The following is a 20,101-nucleotide window of genomic DNA, read 5'->3' as shown; positions in this document are numbered from 1 at the left end:
GCGAAACAATCGGCTTAACTTTTTCTCACTACAGAGCACAGCAAACTGAGTTTTTGAAACTATTTTTGAACTTAAAAATACTGAATAATCACTTTCTGCTGGATGGGGGCAAAAGTTGGACTTTACTACCTGTGACTCGGGGAATTCTTAAATGCGCCTTTTCTAACAAATGAACTAGAACTCTATGGGAAAAATGCTTATATCAGAGCATTTTCATCCAGTGGGCCGAAAAGTTATGCATTTGAGGTAGTAAATCCAGACAATACTAATGTTACTACTGTTTGCAAGGTGAAAGGCATATGTCTAAACCATAAAAACAGCAGCACAATCAATTTCGAATCACTCACCAATGCTATTCTCAACAACACCTCCTCTTTAACTTTACTCAACTCGAACAAAATCGTACGCACAAAAACACATTCCGTTGTTAGTAAGCCGGAAATAAGGGTTTTTCAGGTGGTATATACCAAAAGAAAAAGATGTGCATCAAATTTCGAGACTTTACCATATGGATTCAAACAACAGAAAACAGAATGAGTTAATTTTGTAATGCAGTGGAATATATTTTTATTAGATTAAGTTAATGCTATCCTTAGTAATAGTATATCTGTGATTTGGTCAACATACAAACTGGATACCAAAAGAAATCTCATATTATATGCAAATGTTAAAGCTTTTCATTACCAAATCTGTTACTTAGTAAAAAATAAAAGTGAAAACCATTCATTTGAAACCATTTGCTGTCATTGAAATATAATTATGCAGCCGCTATAATTTTTTGCTTATTATCAGTGCAAATCTGATATTATGTTGTGCACTTTAATGATGGAGTGAGTGACTAGTTGACAAGTTGGTTCTTCGGTGCAACGTTGTATGGTACAAACGGCTTTGTGCCCCTCTCCAACTTAAAAAAAAAGAGGCCCCCACAGATGGTAGCCACGTTGATGTCATTGTGGAGCTTTCTACAAAAAGCTACCTGTACCAAGCCCAAAAACTTATTTTGAGATGGCGAGTAAAAACTTTCCATGCCTGTTGACCTTTAGTTTCCTCAACACACATACCCAGTTGTAATCGAACCCTTGACCCCCCTTTGGTTTCAAAACACATCTGTTTGTGCATAATGGCTAATCGAGACTGGTAACGCATTTTTTTAAAAATTCGATACTATTATTTATTTTTGGTTTTAAAACATAGCATACATTAGTGGTAAAGTCTTTGCATTGTAATCAAAAGGTTCCAGGTTCGATATTCGTTGAAACAGCTTTATGCATTACGGTTAATCGGGACTGCGTTAAAAAACGCCAACATTAGCCCCTTGGTTGCAAAACTCCAAAATCACCCAATTTTCTATTTGTGTATCAAAAATAATCGGGAATAGTAACTCACTTTTTAAACAAATCAATGTTATTCTGCAAATTTGGCAGCATTGGAACCCAAAACCTTTTGAATACTAAACAACAATATCAGCTATTTTGTTTTGCTTTTTGAATATCTGTTCGTGCTAATCGGGACTGATAACACACTTCTTTTTTATTTAAACAGAAAATCATTATTAGGCACTTTGACAACAATTTCTATGTATATCTCCAACATGTCCAAATGCCACAAAAGGGAAGGACGTGTTCGCCAAAACGCAATAAATGGGGACTAATTCTGTAAACTAAAAAAAAAATATAACTAGGAACTCGAACCTGGAACCTTTCGAATACTAAACACCAGTCACAGCCATTTTGTTTTGATTTTTAATGTCTGTTCCTGCATAAATACTAATGGGGACTCACCACACTTCTTTTTTTTTTATTTTAAAAACAACATCATTATCAGCCAATTTGACATTGTGAATCGAACCCGGGGCCTTTTCATTACAGCATAAACATCCTATTTCCAATTAGTTCATTTTCTCTTTGTGCACAAAAAGCTAATCGGAACTTTTAAACAAATACAATTGAATATCCAATTTTCATCAACATTGGGAATCGAACCCTCCACCACTTGGTTAAAACATCTCGCGGAATAAAAAACACCCCCTGTGCCGCTCCGCCCCCGCGCCGCCCCGCTTCGCCGCCGCTAAACACAAAACGCGGCCGCCATATTGATTTTATTCAAATACTATTTATGCACAGATGGACTAATCGGGACCTATAATGGCAGGACAAAACAATTGGCCTCATTTAACTACCTAGAAAATCGAACCCGCGACCTCTTCATTACCATGAGACAACATTAACCACTAACCCAAGGCCGCCATATTGATTTTATTCAAATACTATTTATGCACAGATGGACTAATCGGGGACCTATAATGGTGGGACTAAACAATTGGCCTAATTTAACTACCTAGAGAATCGAACCCGCGACCTCTTCATTGCCAGGTGACAACATTAACCACTAACCCAACTCGATTTTCGAACTCAACCATCTTGTTGGCTTTATGTACACACAGGCTAATCGAGACCATTCAATATTGACATCGTCGCCTTGTAATCAAAGGGTCCCAGGTTCGATACTCGGTGGAGGCACATAGTGGTCCGAATCACCACTTTTCAACTGTAGGTCCAATCCTGATTAGTTTTACCGTGCATAAAATGGACTTAAAAAAACTAAATCAATCTATCAATCAATCAATATTGACTCTACCAGGAATCGAACCCTCGACGCCTCTTGTTTTACAGAGCAATAACCTTAGCCGCTAAGCTTTCGGGGTACAGCAAAATTCGGCGCCATCTTTAAATCATTTCTTCATGTGTTTGCATCATACGCAATGGTTGTGTGCGCATTTCCTCCACAAACACACACACACACACACACACACAAACATACGCACGTGTTAGGTTAGCATACATCAAGAAACAACGTGACAAATCCATTGACCCCCTCCCCTCCACCGCTTCCGATGCCTTCAACGTGATCAGACACGTTCTGCTGACTCAACAATAAAATCGCTTGTACACCGCTATGACCGGATGTAACATAACACCAGTCGCATCGAATTTTTGCTGACGCGTAGGAATGAAGTGCTGCCTCTCTACTGATTTCACTTTGCTTGCAGTCCTTTTCCTGGTGGTTTTCGTGGGTGAATGTTTCGCAAGGAGAGCCTGTTGTGTGTAACGGGCCACAATAGCTTTCGCAGTAGTCACCCCGAGTGTTAACCCATTCTCCCGACACTGTTTCACAATGCGTACGTATGAAAACTTAGCATGGAAAAGGGCCATTACGTAACCCTCCCAATACCAGTTGATTTTCGGCGCCATTTGATAACATTCACTACCAACACTCACGCACCTACAAGGTCAGACACAACACTGCTCCCGCCAGCAGACCCATAGTTCCAGCATGATATGCCAGGCGGCAGCACCGAATCGAAAATGGTCAGATATAATGCGAGCAACCTTCTGTATAGCTAAAAATTGAAAGTAATCTGTAACACTTAACAGGTGTGGACTGCGTGGGAAATTTGTCGCAGTTCTTATTTAAATATGAAAAGGCTTGGGCCTCTTTGAAAATATTTGGTGGGAAGTTACATTTTAAATGCCACACATAAAACTAATACTACCGGTAAAAGTTTATGAATTACCAAGTTTTCTTGTTTATGTGGTAATAAAAAACAGACTGTCCGATCAACTGAGTCTTCCTACTTGATTCATAATTGCAGACAATTTATACTTTAAAAGATTGCGGCAAACTGTATATCTATAAAGGTCTGAGATGAGGAATGTCTTCCTATTTTAGGCAATCTGCGAGCAAGTAAATTAATACGGCATTTCTGATGGCCCACAGGTTAAGTTGCCAGGGCCCGTTACGTTGAGTCAGTATACCCCTGCTTATTATCGCAGACATTATCTTATGATATGTTACTGTGAACCCACTCGACCACCGTCCACATGGAAGTAAATAAATAAAATAGTTGTGAAGTGATTTGTGTGTCCACTGACTCGTAAGTTAAAATAGCTCTGTTGATACGAATTCTAAATTCACCGATCTGTCATTTCTCTTTAGTGCTCACCTCAGTGAATTCAGAGTTCATATTTTGTTGACCTACGGTACAATTTGTCTATGTCGTACTTTTAAAAAATAACTGACACTATGTGTTTAATTTCTGAAATTTCAGGAGTGCAGAGAAAACATTGCAGGGCCCCTACACCTTACCCCCCTGGCATTGCAGGGGCACTCCCTACACCACTGCTAAGTGCTATTCAACTGATGTTTATTAATGTTATTCTCCTAGGTACTTCATTACATTTTCCCTTGTCATATCATCATGACTGGTTCAAAAAAGAAATATTTATCATGCATAGTAATTCTTCCCTAATAAAAAAATGAAATGCACAATGAACAAAATTATTTTTATTACCATTATACTTTCATAAGATGCATTGCTTCCAACTGAAGACAACATATACAGGGTATCTCATAAGTAATAGCGCAAACTGACAGGTGAAAGTACACGATGATAGATGCAAGAAAGTCTCAGTAAACATGGGTCTGCAAACAAGCTGTTTTAGAGATTATCATGAATGTGTGATTACAAGCTGCCACTACCTTCATTGTTTGTAAACATCATCCTAGTTGGTAAAATGCTAATAATGTGTGTGAATGTGTGGGTACAAGCCGTCATTGATTGCATTTTGTAAACATCGAGTGCTTTACTCCTTGCGTGGTTCGAGGTTTGCCCTTTGTTTACAAAACAGAACATTTCCAAGAGGTGGCGTTGTAATCAAACAGAACATTTCTGAGAGGTGGCGTTGTATGGATACAATTAGTACACAGTTTAATCGTAGTGTGGTAGTCACGTCAGTTGTGCTGGACTGCGTAGTGAAAATGGAACCTTACAGCAACAAAGAGTATGCAGATATGCATTTTGTGTATGGTTTGGCTAATGGCAATGCACGGGAGGCTGCACGCTTGTACCAAGAAAAATACCCTGCTCAAAGGCACCCCAAGAGTCGCACATTTACTAGGGTACATCAGCACCTCAAAGAACATGGGAGCTTCGAACATGCTAGGAGAGCAGGTAGACCTGCATGAATTACGCCTGAAGTTAAGGATATGGTATTGGAAGCAGTAGAACAATCTCCAGGAACTCGATGAGGAGAATTGCCGCACAAGTGCCAGTAAGACACAGTAGTGTATGGATAATTTTACATCGCAATTCACTCTACCCTTACCACCTCTAATGAGTTCAGTGTCTCAGTGATACGAATTGTGTTCCTAGAAAGATGTTTTGTCAGTGGATGCAACAACAGGTTGTACTCAACCCTAGTTTTGCAAGTAACATTTTATTTACAGACGAAGCAGGGTTCACACGCAATGGTATTTTTAATTTTCATAATTCTCATGTTTGGAGTGTACTAAACCACATGCTGTTCATGAGGCACCACATCGAATGTGTGGTTAGAGGTACTAGGTGATTGTCTCATTGGACCACACATTCTTCCAAGACGACTCAGTTTTTGCAGCATGATCTTCCAGGATTGCTTGAGGATGTTCCCCTTGATCCACGTCAGAGTATGTGGTACATGCATGATGGAGCACCGGCACATTTTGCTGCTGCTGTGAGACGACATCTAACATGCAAATATCATCAAAGATGGATAGGTCGAGGCAGGCCTGTACCATGGCCTCCAAGGTAACTGGATCTAAATCCTTTGGATTTTTGTGTCTGGGGTCACCTCAAAAGCATAGTGTACAACACTCCCATTGACACGGTTGAAGAACTGGAACAGAGACTTGTACATGCTTGTGACCAATTCCGAAATGATCCAGGTGTGTTTGAAAGAATCCAAAAACTCAATGCAGAATCGTGTACAGTATTGCATCCAGATGGAAGGACGACACTTTGAACACCTCCTTTAACAGGTACGAGTGTACAGTAATTGTAACGAAGAACATACATACTAGTAAAGTAATGCTGTATTCTGTGTTAAAGCAAGTAGAATGTTCAATAAAAGCAATGATATCTCCTCATTTTTCATACTGTATTATTGGTATTTTACCAACTAGGATGACGTTTACAAACACTGAAGTCAGACGGCTTGTACCCACACATTCGCACACATTATTAGCATTTTACCAACTAGGACGACGTTTACAAACAATCAAGTCAGTGGTAGCTTGTAATCATACATTTGCCATTATCTCGAAATTGGCTCGTTTGCAGACCCATGTTTACAGAGACTTTTTGCTTCTATTATCGTGTACTTTCACCTGTGTGAGTTTGCGCTATTACTTTTGAGACACCCTGTATATATTACAAATTTAATCAATTTTCAAGTTGTTGCGACTTTCAGATTATTGTTTTTCATATACATGCACCAGCAAGAACCTCTGTGGTGGGCGTGTCGAACGTGAAACGTCAGTCGGCCTGAATTGCTTCATAGATCTTTGTCTTTAAAGCCTCCTTTAGTGGAGAGTGCTATGGGCTACAGTCAAATGTTCCTTCTTTCCAGAAAGCACTTTTCCACAGCCGATGAACTCAAAGACACTGTCACTACATGGTTGAATACATAGGAGGGCAACCGAGTGCAATGACGGTATCAACAAACTGATTTCTATCTATGGTAAGTGCTTGCATGGGTATGGCAAATATTTAGAAAAGTAGAGTTAGGTGTGTAGTTTCTGTTCCATAAAGTTTTTGCACACTTCATTTGTCATTTGTGTTTTACACCAAAAACATTACTTTTTTTCTGGATGACCTTTGTATGTTAAAACTTCCATAATTTTACCCTGCTGGCATTCTTTACTTAATGTAGTGGGAAATCGTTGCCTAATCACTGTCGACGTGCACCTATACAAAACTACCAGCTTTGGGCCTCACACGTTACTACCATAATCTGCCTGCGACAGGACAGTCTAACAGAAAAATACATTACATTCTTCCAGCCCATCTTGGCAAGGCCCCTTTACTTCAGGGGCACTGTTCTGGCTGTCCCAACCTAGTTATGCCCCTGTTCAAGAAATAATAATGTTTAAAGTGACAACATTAAAGAGAGGAAACATTAAAATGTTCCTTATGAAGTTTGGTTTCCTGATTTGAAGACAGTCATCATATATATGTGGATAACCCTAGGATGGCATTGAACTGTGCTGAAACTGCAGGTTCAAACAATGACTATTCACACATTCATCTCAGGCTTATCTTGGCAAAAAGTGAGCATTTTCAATTCTTTATTTGAAAAAATCAGTGCAAAGGAAAGAGGAGTTCAGAGTACAAGTTTCCTCACTCCACTATTCTCGGAAATTGAGTTACATGTATAACTTAGAAGTGTGAAGTATGAACATTTCAGTGCTAGAAGTAAGTGTCTGTTAAGTTTCAAATCCTTGTGCTATGACAGCTAAATATAGTACTAAGCTTTCTAAATGGGCATTTTTCTCAAAATTGTCTAGAATGGTGTTGCATCACTTGTGCTCTGAAACCCTTTAATAACAAAAAATGGTTCATAATCCAATCATAATTGTTATATTTATATTGGCAATAATAATGCCAATAAAATAATAATCACAATTTAGGTTAGCATAATTCAATTGTTTTCTTTTCACTGAAATAAAAAATCCAGAACGATGATTGTCCCTCCTCTTTCAATAATTTGAAGCTAGTGACGTCTATGATGAAATAAAATAATATAGAAATTCTTTTCAAATTGCTTTATTTGAAAAATGAATGCACATTGCATTTTTAAGTTCAGACTGTGGATACCACAAAAAAGAATTGGTTCTTAATTAAAGAACATTAATATATATCCACTGTAATGATCCAAGATCAAAACATACACACAAATAAAAACTCCCAATTGCAATACTCTATTTTTTGTCTATCATTTCTTTATAATGAGTGAATTTCAAGAGTACAAAATATACTTGTATAATAAAAACATATAAATATACACAAATTCAGAATATACACAGGTACATACACAAAGTTCATTTTTTAAAAAATAATAGTAGTGTTTATGCTATATTTTCTCAATTTTGATTGTAACAACATTGTTCTCACCTGCTTTGGAAGCATGGATTTCAGATTTTCCTGGCCAGTATGTTGTGCTGACTCATGCTAATAACCGAGCTCTTCAAGAGAATAAAATTGATTAAAAATTGTTCAGAATTAATGAACAAAGAAAAAAATTACAAGTATAAAACATTGCCATGCAGAGACCTTGGATCAAAAGACTGATATCAAGAAAAATATTTTCCCTAACTTTTCCTGGTCTTTGAGTGTATTTCCAAAATTCACTGATTTTTTCATGACTTGTTCACTAACAGGTTGATTTCCTGTATTTCATGTCAAAAATAGCTCCATTATTTCATTGGTTTAGGAATTATCATAATTTATACCCATGTTATAAAAATATTTTCTACACATTGTTATTTTGCACATATGGTAGACAAACAGAGTATCACACACAAACACACTAAAACTGTCCATAGATTTTTTAAAAGTTACACATTTTGTCTAGGCATATACAATATTTGATGGCTATCTAACATAGCAAGGTTTTGTCATTGAGTTTGGTCCAAAAATTGCTAGTATAGCACTGTAGGTGGATGCAGCTCCTCCAAACAGGCCTATTATAATTAATTCCCAAAGATAAAATCTTACATGAAGAGGAATTGTCCTGCAAGTAAAAGAAAAGGCATTTCTTACTTCAAAAATTAATTTTACTTATGTATCAAATTCAGTAATAAATTACACCTAGAGCATTTTAGAAATATGTAAGTATCACTATCTGTACTAAACACTCGCATTCGTCGAGTTAAATGAAAGTAATTTGAATCATCATTATTATTTTTGCCACATGTTAAACACCTTAAACCCCAATTATTCTCATTTCTTAGTTGATGTAGTAGTAGTAGAAGGTTTTCAGTGTATCTTGAGTTTCCTCCACTCTTTTCTTTTTGTAAATGTGATGTATGGTGGGTACACATGAATAAATTAACACTCACGTGGTTTAGTTTATTATAATTTTTACTTATTTTAATGCCTTCTTTATACCCCGTCCTTTTCAGTTTACCCTTTGCTTCAGCTAAGACTCAAGCATTGTCCAGCAAGAAAAAGTGTAATTATTCAATGATGTGTTTGGAAAACGCCTTTGTTTTAATGCTTTCTTTGTATCTATCCTTCATTTCAATTAACCAATATATTTCTCATTCCATCCACATTTCACAATCGCCTATCAGTCCCGAATGTGATATATTGGGCTACTCAAGACTATGGCCTTTTATGCAACGCAACAGCTTTTGGGACAGAGACAAAGGGGTGGGGAACTACAAACAGAAATAAATCTGTCTGCTTGGCTTTCATTGATGAACCAACTGGTCAAATGGTTGAAAAGGCAGCTAGATGAGTTGTTTTCAGTCAGGATAGTTGCACTGAGTGATGAAAAAGAATGTTGTGTATGAACTGCAATTTTGAGAAGACATACAACAATTAAGAACTCACGAAAATTCTAGACGGAGTGATTTATCACTGCTAGACTTGCAAGTCCTCAGTCCATGGCACTGACTTATCTTCAATGTAATACATCCTGGAAACTGCATTTGCAGACTAATGACTTAATAAATGGATCTCTGGTACCTGCAGTGAATATGATCATCTGTGAAGTTCTATGCTATCCTATACCTTTACCCTTATTTGAGTTGAGTGATCCTTTGTTACCTCACCTTTTCCCACAGATATGAATATCTTAGCCTATGTTATGGCTTTAGTTCTTAAAAAAGGACATATTACATAATTGCAAAAGCCCTTCCACTACATTATTTTTTTCATAAGATGCAAGGTCCTTGCAAATAGCCAATGGGCTAACATACCTTTAAATATATTCAATCTTCTTTTTCATTTTTGTGCATCTTGCATACAGAATACATATCTGCAATATTTCTACTAACTTAAAAATTTCTTTACTTCATTCTTATAAAAATACCATTTATTTTTCTTACTTCGTCAATTCCTTCTGGTTATCATCCTAACTCCATTTCATCTTCCTGTCTTGTTACCTGTCCAGATTTTTTCTTTTTATTCCTAAAGTTTGTGCTTTATTTCTTCCTATTTAGCCAAATGTTCCAGTGTTTAGTCTCCCAAAAAATAGAAGGTGTTGAAAATCCACATTTATAAAATTGTCTGCAGTGTGAAACAGGTTTAAAATCTATAAATTCAACCTAGTAAGTGTCAATTTTTTTTAATAAACTACAGAAGATTTTCTACATTTAGAAGAATAAACCAGCTCAGAATTACTGGGAACTATATAAGTAAGTATTAGGAATAACTAAATGATTTTCTCACCTTTGTGGCCAGTCCTTTTCTTTCTTATCACATAAAAGTATGTAAAACAATGGAGGAAATACAAATGTCGTCATTGTTATTGTTGAACCTCCAACCAGTGCCAAGATTTTACCAAATCTAGGAACTGATTCACCCAAGAACACCATAATGAGTAGCATCATTGTTCGCAAAAGACATCTTTTCCAATGGAATTCTATAAAGATGATATAATAAGGATCAGTTATTTAATCAACACTTAGAATATTTTTCCACTAACAAAATAATGGTAGCTCAGTCGGTAACACGTGTGACTTCCATGCTAAAGGTCCCGGGTTCGATCCCTGGCCGGTTCAAATTCGGGAACTTTTCTAACGTTGGAAGCGGCCCCGGCACCCACCGAGTGTCGAATGATATGGGTACCTGGGGGAAACCCTGGGAGGTAAAGGCGGTCAGGGGCGTGATGCTGATCACATCACCCCCACTCATGACCAGATCAAGAAAGTGTGGGGAGTTACCCCCAACCCCCTATACACCTTCATGGCATTGTGCTAATTACAGGGGAGCACTTTACCTTTACCGTTTATTTCTTCACAAATAACTGCTCTAATGACAAAGTTAAAGATGCAATGTTACAAGTTGCAAATTTATTGCACAACTAGAATTAATACACTAGTGTTTTTTCTACATTATATGATGCCATCAGCTGAGCGTCAAAAATAACATAGTAATCTGATTGGCATTTAAAAACTCATATTGAAGCCTGCATGTGCTTAAGAACAAACATGTGCTCATGCTGTTAGATAAAATCTAATGATTATGGATTTTTTGTTATACCTTAATTAATGATGAGGCTGTATAGGTCATATCCAGTGCTTCTTAAAACTGTTGTTTGATGAAGTTGTTTTCTTCACTTGGTTTATTCAAAATAATCTAACACAGTTATTTTTAGTGGTTTTAATTTTATTTTATCTGCGACGTTTCGTTCTGGTTTCCCAGAACTTTTTCAAGCTACACATACAACAACACAACCTCACATGGCTAGTCACTCTCACTAGCCATGTGAGGTTGTGTTGTTGTATGTGTAGCTTGAAAAAGTTCTGGGAAACCAGAACGAAACGTCGCAGATAAAATCAAATAAAAACCACTAAAAATAACTGTGTTAGATTATTTTGCACATACAAAAAGTGGTTATGCGACCCTTCAAGAAGAACATTGAGATTCACTTGGTTTACACTACCATATTATTTTATAGGAAAATAAAAGAAATATCCCACTTTAAGTTTGTACCTCTTTACAAACATAAATGTAATTATTCATAAGTGCTTTCTATGTTAAATATACGGTATGTAAGTATAAACTATGAAACACAAATATAAAATCTAGCACACAAGTCATGTGACAACTACACACACAAGCCATCTCTTGTTAAGAAACTGGTCGTTATTATGTGTATTATTATTATGTTTTGATAATAACTATGTTGAGCTTCTCAAATTGCATAATTCCCTACTTACTGTGTGGAACATTGAACATTTCTTCTAGCTCCTGGCAGACTGGATTGATAATTATAAGGAATGCAAGAACAAGATGAATAGCCAGCAGAATATTGGCTGCTGTCACCAATCCCGTATGTGTCAAAGAAAGAATAATATTGGAATTTAGAAAGTCTCCATACACAAAATAACCTCCAGCAGCTATTGGCAAGTACATGATGAGAATTGCTGTAAAGTAAAAAAATAAATAAACCAACATTATTACATGTATACAATACATTAGAAATATGAATGAATTTGTAAATTGTTTGGAAGTAAGATATATATTTGCCATAACAAGCAAATAATTTGCATGTGAAACAGATTCTTAGGTACTTAATAAAGTTATCTGTCTGTAAGAGTATTTCAGTTTCAGTTTATTAGTAACAACTGCTAGTAATTTACCATCCAATTCTTCTATAAATAGTTTGCAACTGAGTTCACCATTCTACCATTTTTAATGCTATGGATGTAAAAGTGTAATTTATCTCCCTGGTTTTGTCGTAATGCAATAGTGTAAGGCAACACTCATCAATCATACATTAATAAGGAAATAACAAGTCATATTTGTTATTCTAGAAAGTCGGAATGTCAGGTAGTAAAATATGTGAGACAATGTGAGTCCTTATATTGACCCTGTGGTAGACCCTTGTCCTGAAAGCACTGTTACATGATTGAATTTCCTTAAGTAGAATATAGGTTTACGTTTGTACTTTATTGATATGGTCAAAATTGCAAATAACTGTGAATTCCTATGTTTTTAATTGCACTTTTGTTATTTAATGTGACTTTGCTACCTTCTAATGCTCATCTTACTGAGGATGAATGATGATTACATGAAATAGATTAAAGGCCCATCACAATGTCTCTTTCCCTGGAGACATGAAGCTAAAAACCTTACAACACATGATCACGAGTCAAAAATAGGATATGACATGTTAAAGTGTGTTTATGCATATACAATTTTCAAAGTGTTCTAGTGTTACAGGGCAGGATAGGTCGGCATTAACTTGCAATCTCTCCAGCACGTACATTGCTCTCATCATCAGGAAATGTTGAATGGAGACCAAGCGTAAATTTAAATACAAGGTCCATTCAATCAATAAACCGGAAAAGTTGTATAAAAAATCGAAAATACGACCATGTTTTGTGTTTCTTTGTTATTTTGTGGTGGCATCCTAGAACTATTAACAGATGGGCCTGGCACGCTTGCCTCGCGAACAGGGTGCTGGGAATCAGTGAAACAAGATGGCAGCACCCTTGCAGGTTTGCACCAACTTGGAGCAGCGAAGTGTTATTAGATTTCTGTTAGCTGAAGGGTTGAAACCAATCAAAATTCACCGTCGGATGGCAGTGCAATACGGTGAAAGCTGTTTGAGTCGAACACAAGTGTACGAGTAGGCAGAGAAGTTCAAACAGGGTGTAACAAGTGTTCAAGATTCGCCACGTCCAGGATGCTCTGTCTCTGCAGTCTCGGAGAACAACATTGCGAGAGTTGACGAGTTGATATGGGAAAACAGGCATATTACGGTGAGTGAGATTGCATCAGAGATGAACGTTGGTGTCGGATCAGCCCACCATATTGTTCATGACGTACTGTTGTTCAAGAAAGTGTGTGCGAGTTGGGTTCCAAAACATTTGACACCAGAAATGAAAGAAAGGTGCATGGATGTGTGCTGGGAGCTTTTGCGACAGTACGAGGCTTCACCTTATTGTCACGGGAGATGAAAGTTGGGTACATTTTTGGCCCACTTAAGATGCTCTTAGTGGCTCAAGGTTCGAGGATGATGAAGACGTTCAAACAGCAGTGGATGACTGGTTACGCACACGCCCAAAAGAATTCTTTTCACGTGGAATTGGGAGGCTTGTCAAGTGCTGGCGCAGGTGCATTGAACTTGAGGGGGACTACGTTGAATAATAATCATGTGTTGTATTCCATTCTAATAATATATTCTGTACAAAAAAATATTTCTGGTTATTTATTGAATGAACCTTGTATATATGGAGGAGAAGATGGTGTCCTGTGGTTAGTTTGCTCTTTATCCTGGTTTGGGAAGTGGATTTTAGGCATGACTGAGCTGGAGTCTCATGTCTCTGTTGAGGTTCATGCTTTCTCAGGCAATAGCTATGGCTTCTTTTACTTTTCTGTCCTAATAACCTGCACATCTCTGTATGATTTTGGTGCTGCAAATAAAATTCTGTGACTCTGTGATGTTATATCTGCTAATCCTGACTTTTCTGGTTGAAACAGTGATTCAGAATTGATGTCAATTTCATCGCTGTTCTATGGTGTATCCTGTTTGTTTAAGTGTTATCCACATTCACAGGGAATGTCGTATGCTCCTGGTATTCAGAGTTCCAGACAGTACTGTATCCTCCAAAAATGTTCACAAGGTATATGCTAAGTTTCATGAAACATTAAGAGTGTACACCGTCTTTCCATTAACTTTGGATTATATTTCCATTAACTATAGGGACTCCAAACATGGTGGAATAGCGATGATGATGATATACCCATCATTTATATAAAAGAGCCATGTTACAATAGAGGAGGCATTTTTAAAATTAAAAAATGAAACGCATACTTTAATGATTGCATTTAAACATAAATGCTACAGTAGGATTTTATAGACCACCGTGCAGCATGTTATTGTATTTTTGTATCTTGTTGATATTACTATTTGAATTATCAGTTTGTAAATTGTTAACGATTTTAGTAATACTAATGACAACATAAATAAACAGAAAAGGCAACAATCCTCTTTTTTTTTCATTGTCGACTACAGCCCTGGTTCCAGATAATCTTTGGCTGAGGAAATTAGAGCCTTGGTCTTGAGTGGTGATCTATGGATGGTGTCTAGTGAGAATTCTGCTCAATTTCAAGGATGTGTGTTTAATGAATGGTACAATGGCTCACTTTCAACCTTTCTTGAGTTGCTATCTACAGAGGAACTGTTTAGTGAAGAGCCAGTCCTTGTAAGGCCTTTGTTTCCATGTGCTGCTGGTAATAATCGGCTCTTCGAAGGGTCATGCTTCTAATTATAGCTGCTCTCTTGTAGAGTGGTTTTACTGTTACTGGCTAGAAATCTGTTTCCTGTGAGTATCAACAAATACAATTGTGTTTTTTCAAAGAACAGAAGTATTAAAAAATTATCATCATCATCATCCTTTGCAGTTTCCTACCTCTGGCTGGGTCAGCATAGAAGTCAAGCCTCTCCATTTTTTCTGGTTTTCTACCACTCCTCTCTTTCCATGGTGTTCCAATCTTGTCCTCCTTTCCTAACACTCTCCATTATCTGCTCTTTCCACAGACATCTTGGTCACCCCTATGGCCTTACTCCCACTCCTTGTGCATTGTAAGCTCTTACTGGCAGTCCTTCTACATCCACCCTCTTAATGTGCCTGAACCATCTCATCTGTGGCTGATCTATTCTTCACCACCCCCACTATCTGTCAGATCTTCTCATTTGTTATTATATCCCTTCTAGTCTTCCCCAGTATGTTCCTTAAGAATTTCATCTCCACTGTCTGCATCTTTCTTTTGTCTCTCTCTGTCATTGTATAAATCTCTGCTCTGTACATAATTATTGCTAGATACATAGTATGTGTTATATATAGAGCCCAGAGTTGTATGTACATATTCTATTCCTTTCTAGATACATGCCTTGAACAGGAAAATGTCAATAAATTACATAACTGACATGATTACCGTCCTCCTAGAAAGCAGCTATCCAGCCCCTCTTGAGTAAAAAATCCTGGGTATGTCTGTGCTGTTTCCCCATATTACTAAGTCATCAGTGAACAACAGTGCCTTCATCTCTTCCTCTCCTACCTTCTTCCCCACCTCTTTGTTAATTGCATTCATGTAATTATGAAGAGCAAGTGGAAAGAGCACTTCCCTGTTTTAGTTCATTACTTATACTGAACCACTCCGTTCTTCCCACTGGCATTTTCACATAGCTCCGGTTGGCTTTGTATGTGCTCTGCACTCTTCCACACTCCTTTCTCTCTTAGAGCCTTCCAAATCTTTTTTCTGTCTATATCTAGGAATGGCATAATCAAATAATTTCCATATTCGTAGTGTCTTTCCTATAATTGCCTGATGGTGAATATCAGATCTACTGTTGATCTGTCTCTTCTGAATCCATACTGTTCCTCTCTTATGTTCAGCTCTGTTTCTTCCCTTATTATTTTCTCTAATATTTTTTCATACACCTTTGCTGAGTGGCATATTAGTGTTATTCTTCTATAGTTTTTACATTTCTTTCTGTTCCTCTTCTTCAATATGAGAACTGTCAGTTCCTTTATCCAATCTCTTGGCACTTCTCTCTCTTGCCACATCGTTTTCATTACTCTGTATAGCCACTGCACCCCAATCAGCCCTGCTCCTAGTATCATTTCCACTGGTACTTCATCAGAAATATTAAAAATATTAATTTTAAATAAGTAAACAAAAGGAGAATCAAGACTATAAAATCAATATAGATTTCAGGTTTACATATCTTCTTTTCCTTCAGTTACCATATAAGTTCTCTCATAGAAAGTATGTCTGAATGCATTTGAGTGAACAATTTATGTTTTTTTTTTTTTCAACAGTCACAAATGGAAATGGTAAATGTATTGAAAAGTTGAGGACATTTGGAGCATTGAAGGCAGAGAATGTTTAATATTGAGAATGAGATTTAACTACTCATACCTTCAGTGCTAAGGTTAAAGATCACTACCAAGCACTATTGGCTCTATGGCCAAGCATGTAAACTGGTCAAATTTTTGGCTCGACACTGAAGTTCCCAGCTTCAAATCCCAACTTGGACATTGGCATATTGTGAGAGTGTACTTTTGCCAATTCCCCCTCCTCATCATCACAATTAGCCAAAAGTGACAGAAAAGCAATGTTAAATAACAAAAATATAAACACTAACAAGATTTAAAAATTTAGGAAACAAAACTGTGGTCAAATCACAGGGACGGCGACAGGGGTGGGCACGGGTGGGCAAGCGCCCACCCAAAAATTCCTGTGCCCACCCGATTGCCCACCCAATCAAATTCAATAAGTATTAATACATATACTCGCGGATATATGAATGATTAAATATTTAAGTGTAACCTGGTGTTCATAACATGCATATTTTACTTGTGAATATTATGTATGCTGGAAACGTTTACATATTGTCAACCCATAACAAGCCACTTTTGTCATTGCTGAAACAAAAACTGTGATCAAATGAATACTTCCTTGTTTAAAAGCAGCTCGTAGGCTTGGGAGGCTCAAAATTATGCAGGATATGATCAAGATTAAATCAGAATTGAGGGTGAACTTGAGGACTGCAGCTCCGGGCCTCCACTATATATATTCCGGCCTGGCTATGGTTAAAATTATCTCCAAATAAAGAAATCTAAACATCATCTTAGCGTTACTTTCTCCAGCAACACAATAAATTATTTCAACTTTTTAATTAATATTACATTAATAATTTGATCAAGAAGACTTAGTTAGATAGGCAGGCCATGTGACACGAATGCCAGAGGAAAGAATAGTTTACAGGATTCTTGTTGGGAAACCTGATGGTAAGGGACCAGTAGGAAGGCTGAGACGAGGATGGAGGGATAACGTTGAGATGGGCCTAAAGGAAATCGGTAAGGATGGGAAAGATTGGATTGATCTTGCCCAGGATAAGGACAGATGGAAGGCTTGTGTTGCTGCAGCCATAAATCTTCGGGTTTAAGTATGCTATAGAGCAGGCATGTCCAACGCGTCGATAGCGATTGACCGGTCGATTGCGGGGCGTTTGTTGGTCGATCGCAATTATCTATTGTAATTATACGAATATACGTTATTTGAATTCAACTTCTATAATATATAATGGCTGAGTAGGTACAATTTTTTGCAAAGATTAACGATTAATAGTAGCTCACTGCCTGTTGTGACAATAAAAAGTAGATAACTGCTTGATTGAAGTTGGGCATGCCTGCTATAGAATATAATATAATTTTAATTAACTCTGCATTGAAATTCCAGAAGTGTCCCTTTTTTTTCATTACAATTTTTATATACCTGTCATCTTGAAATATCAATATGGTATACGAAATATCAACTTTATATTCGTTCTAATAATAAGAAGGAATCACAACAATCACTACAATACCGAAGTGAATAAATGTTAATAAATCAGTTATATATGGAAAAAGCTACAGAATTATTCAATTGCTAATGAGTGGCTTATCCTATTTAGAAATCCTCGTTCCACACATAAATTCTGTCACATGAATCCGCCGAAAATGTCAACAGAATCTGTAGATGAAGCTGAAATAAAGAAAAACGTTATGTCACAAAGTATATAGAAGACGATTTTGTTAGTTTGTTTCTAAGCCCACTTTCATGCTCAGATAGGCTAATCGGGACTAAACCTACAGTTTAACGTGTAGTCCGAACCAGTGTGCATTGTACTTCCACCAGAGGAGGGGAGAGTCAAACACAGGACCTCTTCATTATAATGCGACAGCGTTATGCCATTGGGGAAAAATATACAGATCACCAAAGAAGATGCGTCTATTTTAAGAGGGTGATTGCCCGAGACAAATATTTGAGACTTTCGGAAAACAACGTCATTGTTCACGGAATTAGATGCCTTGATCCACTAATGAAACGCTGTGCGACAGAAATTACCACTTCAACTTTCTAAAAGGTATAAACTAATGAAACTCCATTGTTGGAAGAGTAAGTTCTGGTTGATTTGTTTTATTGTAAGTCATTGTTCTGCTAATTTTAATAATGACCACGTTATAAGGTTCAATGGTGATTAGATGAAAGTAACGAAGCGGCGAAAACAAACACACGCTGACACTCAAAATACAAACCATCATAAATTATTACTTTGACAGTGGTTGCAGGCGCCAGGGACTCGTTGCCCTGAAAGAATAAAGTTTCCAGGGTATGCTACACAGGATAGAGGTTGACATTCTAGTGTGTTCGAAATGGTCACTCCATACAACTCAATGAAAAATAGATGAAGTATTACTGGTACGATGATCAACTTCGATGACTTCCTTGTGTCCTAAATCATTTTGTTACCTCAAAAAATATGTTCATGTAACCATACGTGTATTGCTTCTCCCGCATTAGTAATATGACAGTTCTTCAGAAAACGAATAGCAACTTAGCTAATAATCTCTTCAATTCTGAACAGATTTCTCAATCTTACTTGTTTATTACTTATGAGTGATATTTTGTCAAAATAGCTTTTCATTAGTCTAGGGATGAATGAACAAATAATTTGTTTACCGTGTGTGTTTTAAATCATTCCTAATAAGATGTTCATTTTAATCCAAACATTCAGTGGCGGCGATTAGGAGGAGCGGGAAGTGGGGGATGCAGTTCCCCAGCCACATGTTGCCACTTTTTGCCCCGAACTATGGCCTCTTTATGCTAAGCCTTTTCTACCAAGAAAACGTATATTCAGGGGTGCCCACAGGGGGGGATTATAGCTCAGGCTGCGCCATCGAGATTCTTTGGGGGATTTTTTCCCTCCAAATAATGTAAAATTGAACATTTATATATTTTTCCAAAATACAGGTAAACATTTTACACCTGAAATTCACCATATTCCATTCCATTAGATGAAGAAAAGAAAGCGTTTAAGGTCATTTTTGAAGGTGCGAAGGGGGGGACATAAATATCCAACTCTTATATATTAGGCCTTAATTGACACGTGGGTTCTGGGGGGAATTCTGAATTAAACGTTGGCGGGGACAGTATTCAACTCTAAGTCTTAGATTATAACGGGTATTTTAGTTAGAGGGGCATTCAGCATTAAAGTATCCAATTCTTGTGTATTACTATTGTCTTAGAATGTTGCAGAAATTCTGGTGTGGAGACTTAGAATTAATTTTTTGGAGGAGGCAATATACAGTCTTCAATATCAACAGTAAGTCTAAAATTGACATGGACATTTTTGTGGTAGGATTGAGTATTAAGTTTAAAGGGGCAGATAGGAAGCTCTTGATATAGTGTTAAATCTTAGATTGTCAAGGGATTTCTGTAGTGAAGAGAGAGTTTGAACATTACATTTTGGAGACTGTATTTAGCGATATGGTATCCACACGTTTTCGACCCCGAACGTGCCAAAACAGAAGTTGGAAAAGACTAAATATCCCGGGGTGCTAAGAAAGTATTGACACCCCGTTACATTAATATTCTTGAAAGCCTGCAAAAAAAAATGTCCTTGCTTGCTTCGCTCGCAATAATGTGTTTGTTACAACAATGCGTGTTTGGCGCTTTACTGATGTGGATGTGAATTTTTATGCTATAGCTGCATTA

General features: G+C 37.1%; 1 protein-coding gene across 1 annotated transcript in view; it reads right to left on the bottom strand.

Annotated features, from left to right (window-relative positions):
• Positions 1 to 7,636: 7,636 nt before the first annotated feature.
• LOC145991386 (uncharacterized) overlaps positions 7,637 to 20,101 on the bottom strand; it is a 186,403-nt gene continuing 173,938 nt past the window's right edge. The window contains exons 6-8 of the mRNA XM_083127378.1: positions 11,767 to 11,973; positions 10,274 to 10,466; positions 7,637 to 8,609 (exon numbers count right to left, since the gene is read on the bottom strand). Of these exons, the coding sequence (XP_082983504.1) occupies positions 8,471 to 8,609; positions 10,274 to 10,466; positions 11,767 to 11,973 (539 nt within the window). The 3' untranslated portion in view covers positions 7,637 to 8,470. The remainder of the gene's footprint in view (positions 8,610 to 10,273; positions 10,467 to 11,766; positions 11,974 to 20,101) is intronic.

The sequence above is a fragment of the Lepisma saccharinum genome, chromosome 8, assembly GCF_977018435.1.
Source record: "Lepisma saccharinum chromosome 8, izLepSacc3.1, whole genome shotgun sequence".
NCBI classification, from domain to species: domain Eukaryota; kingdom Metazoa; phylum Arthropoda; class Insecta; order Zygentoma; family Lepismatidae; genus Lepisma; species Lepisma saccharinum.
Note: the sequence above shows the minus strand (reverse complement) of the source record. Positions and strands in the feature narration are given on the sequence as shown.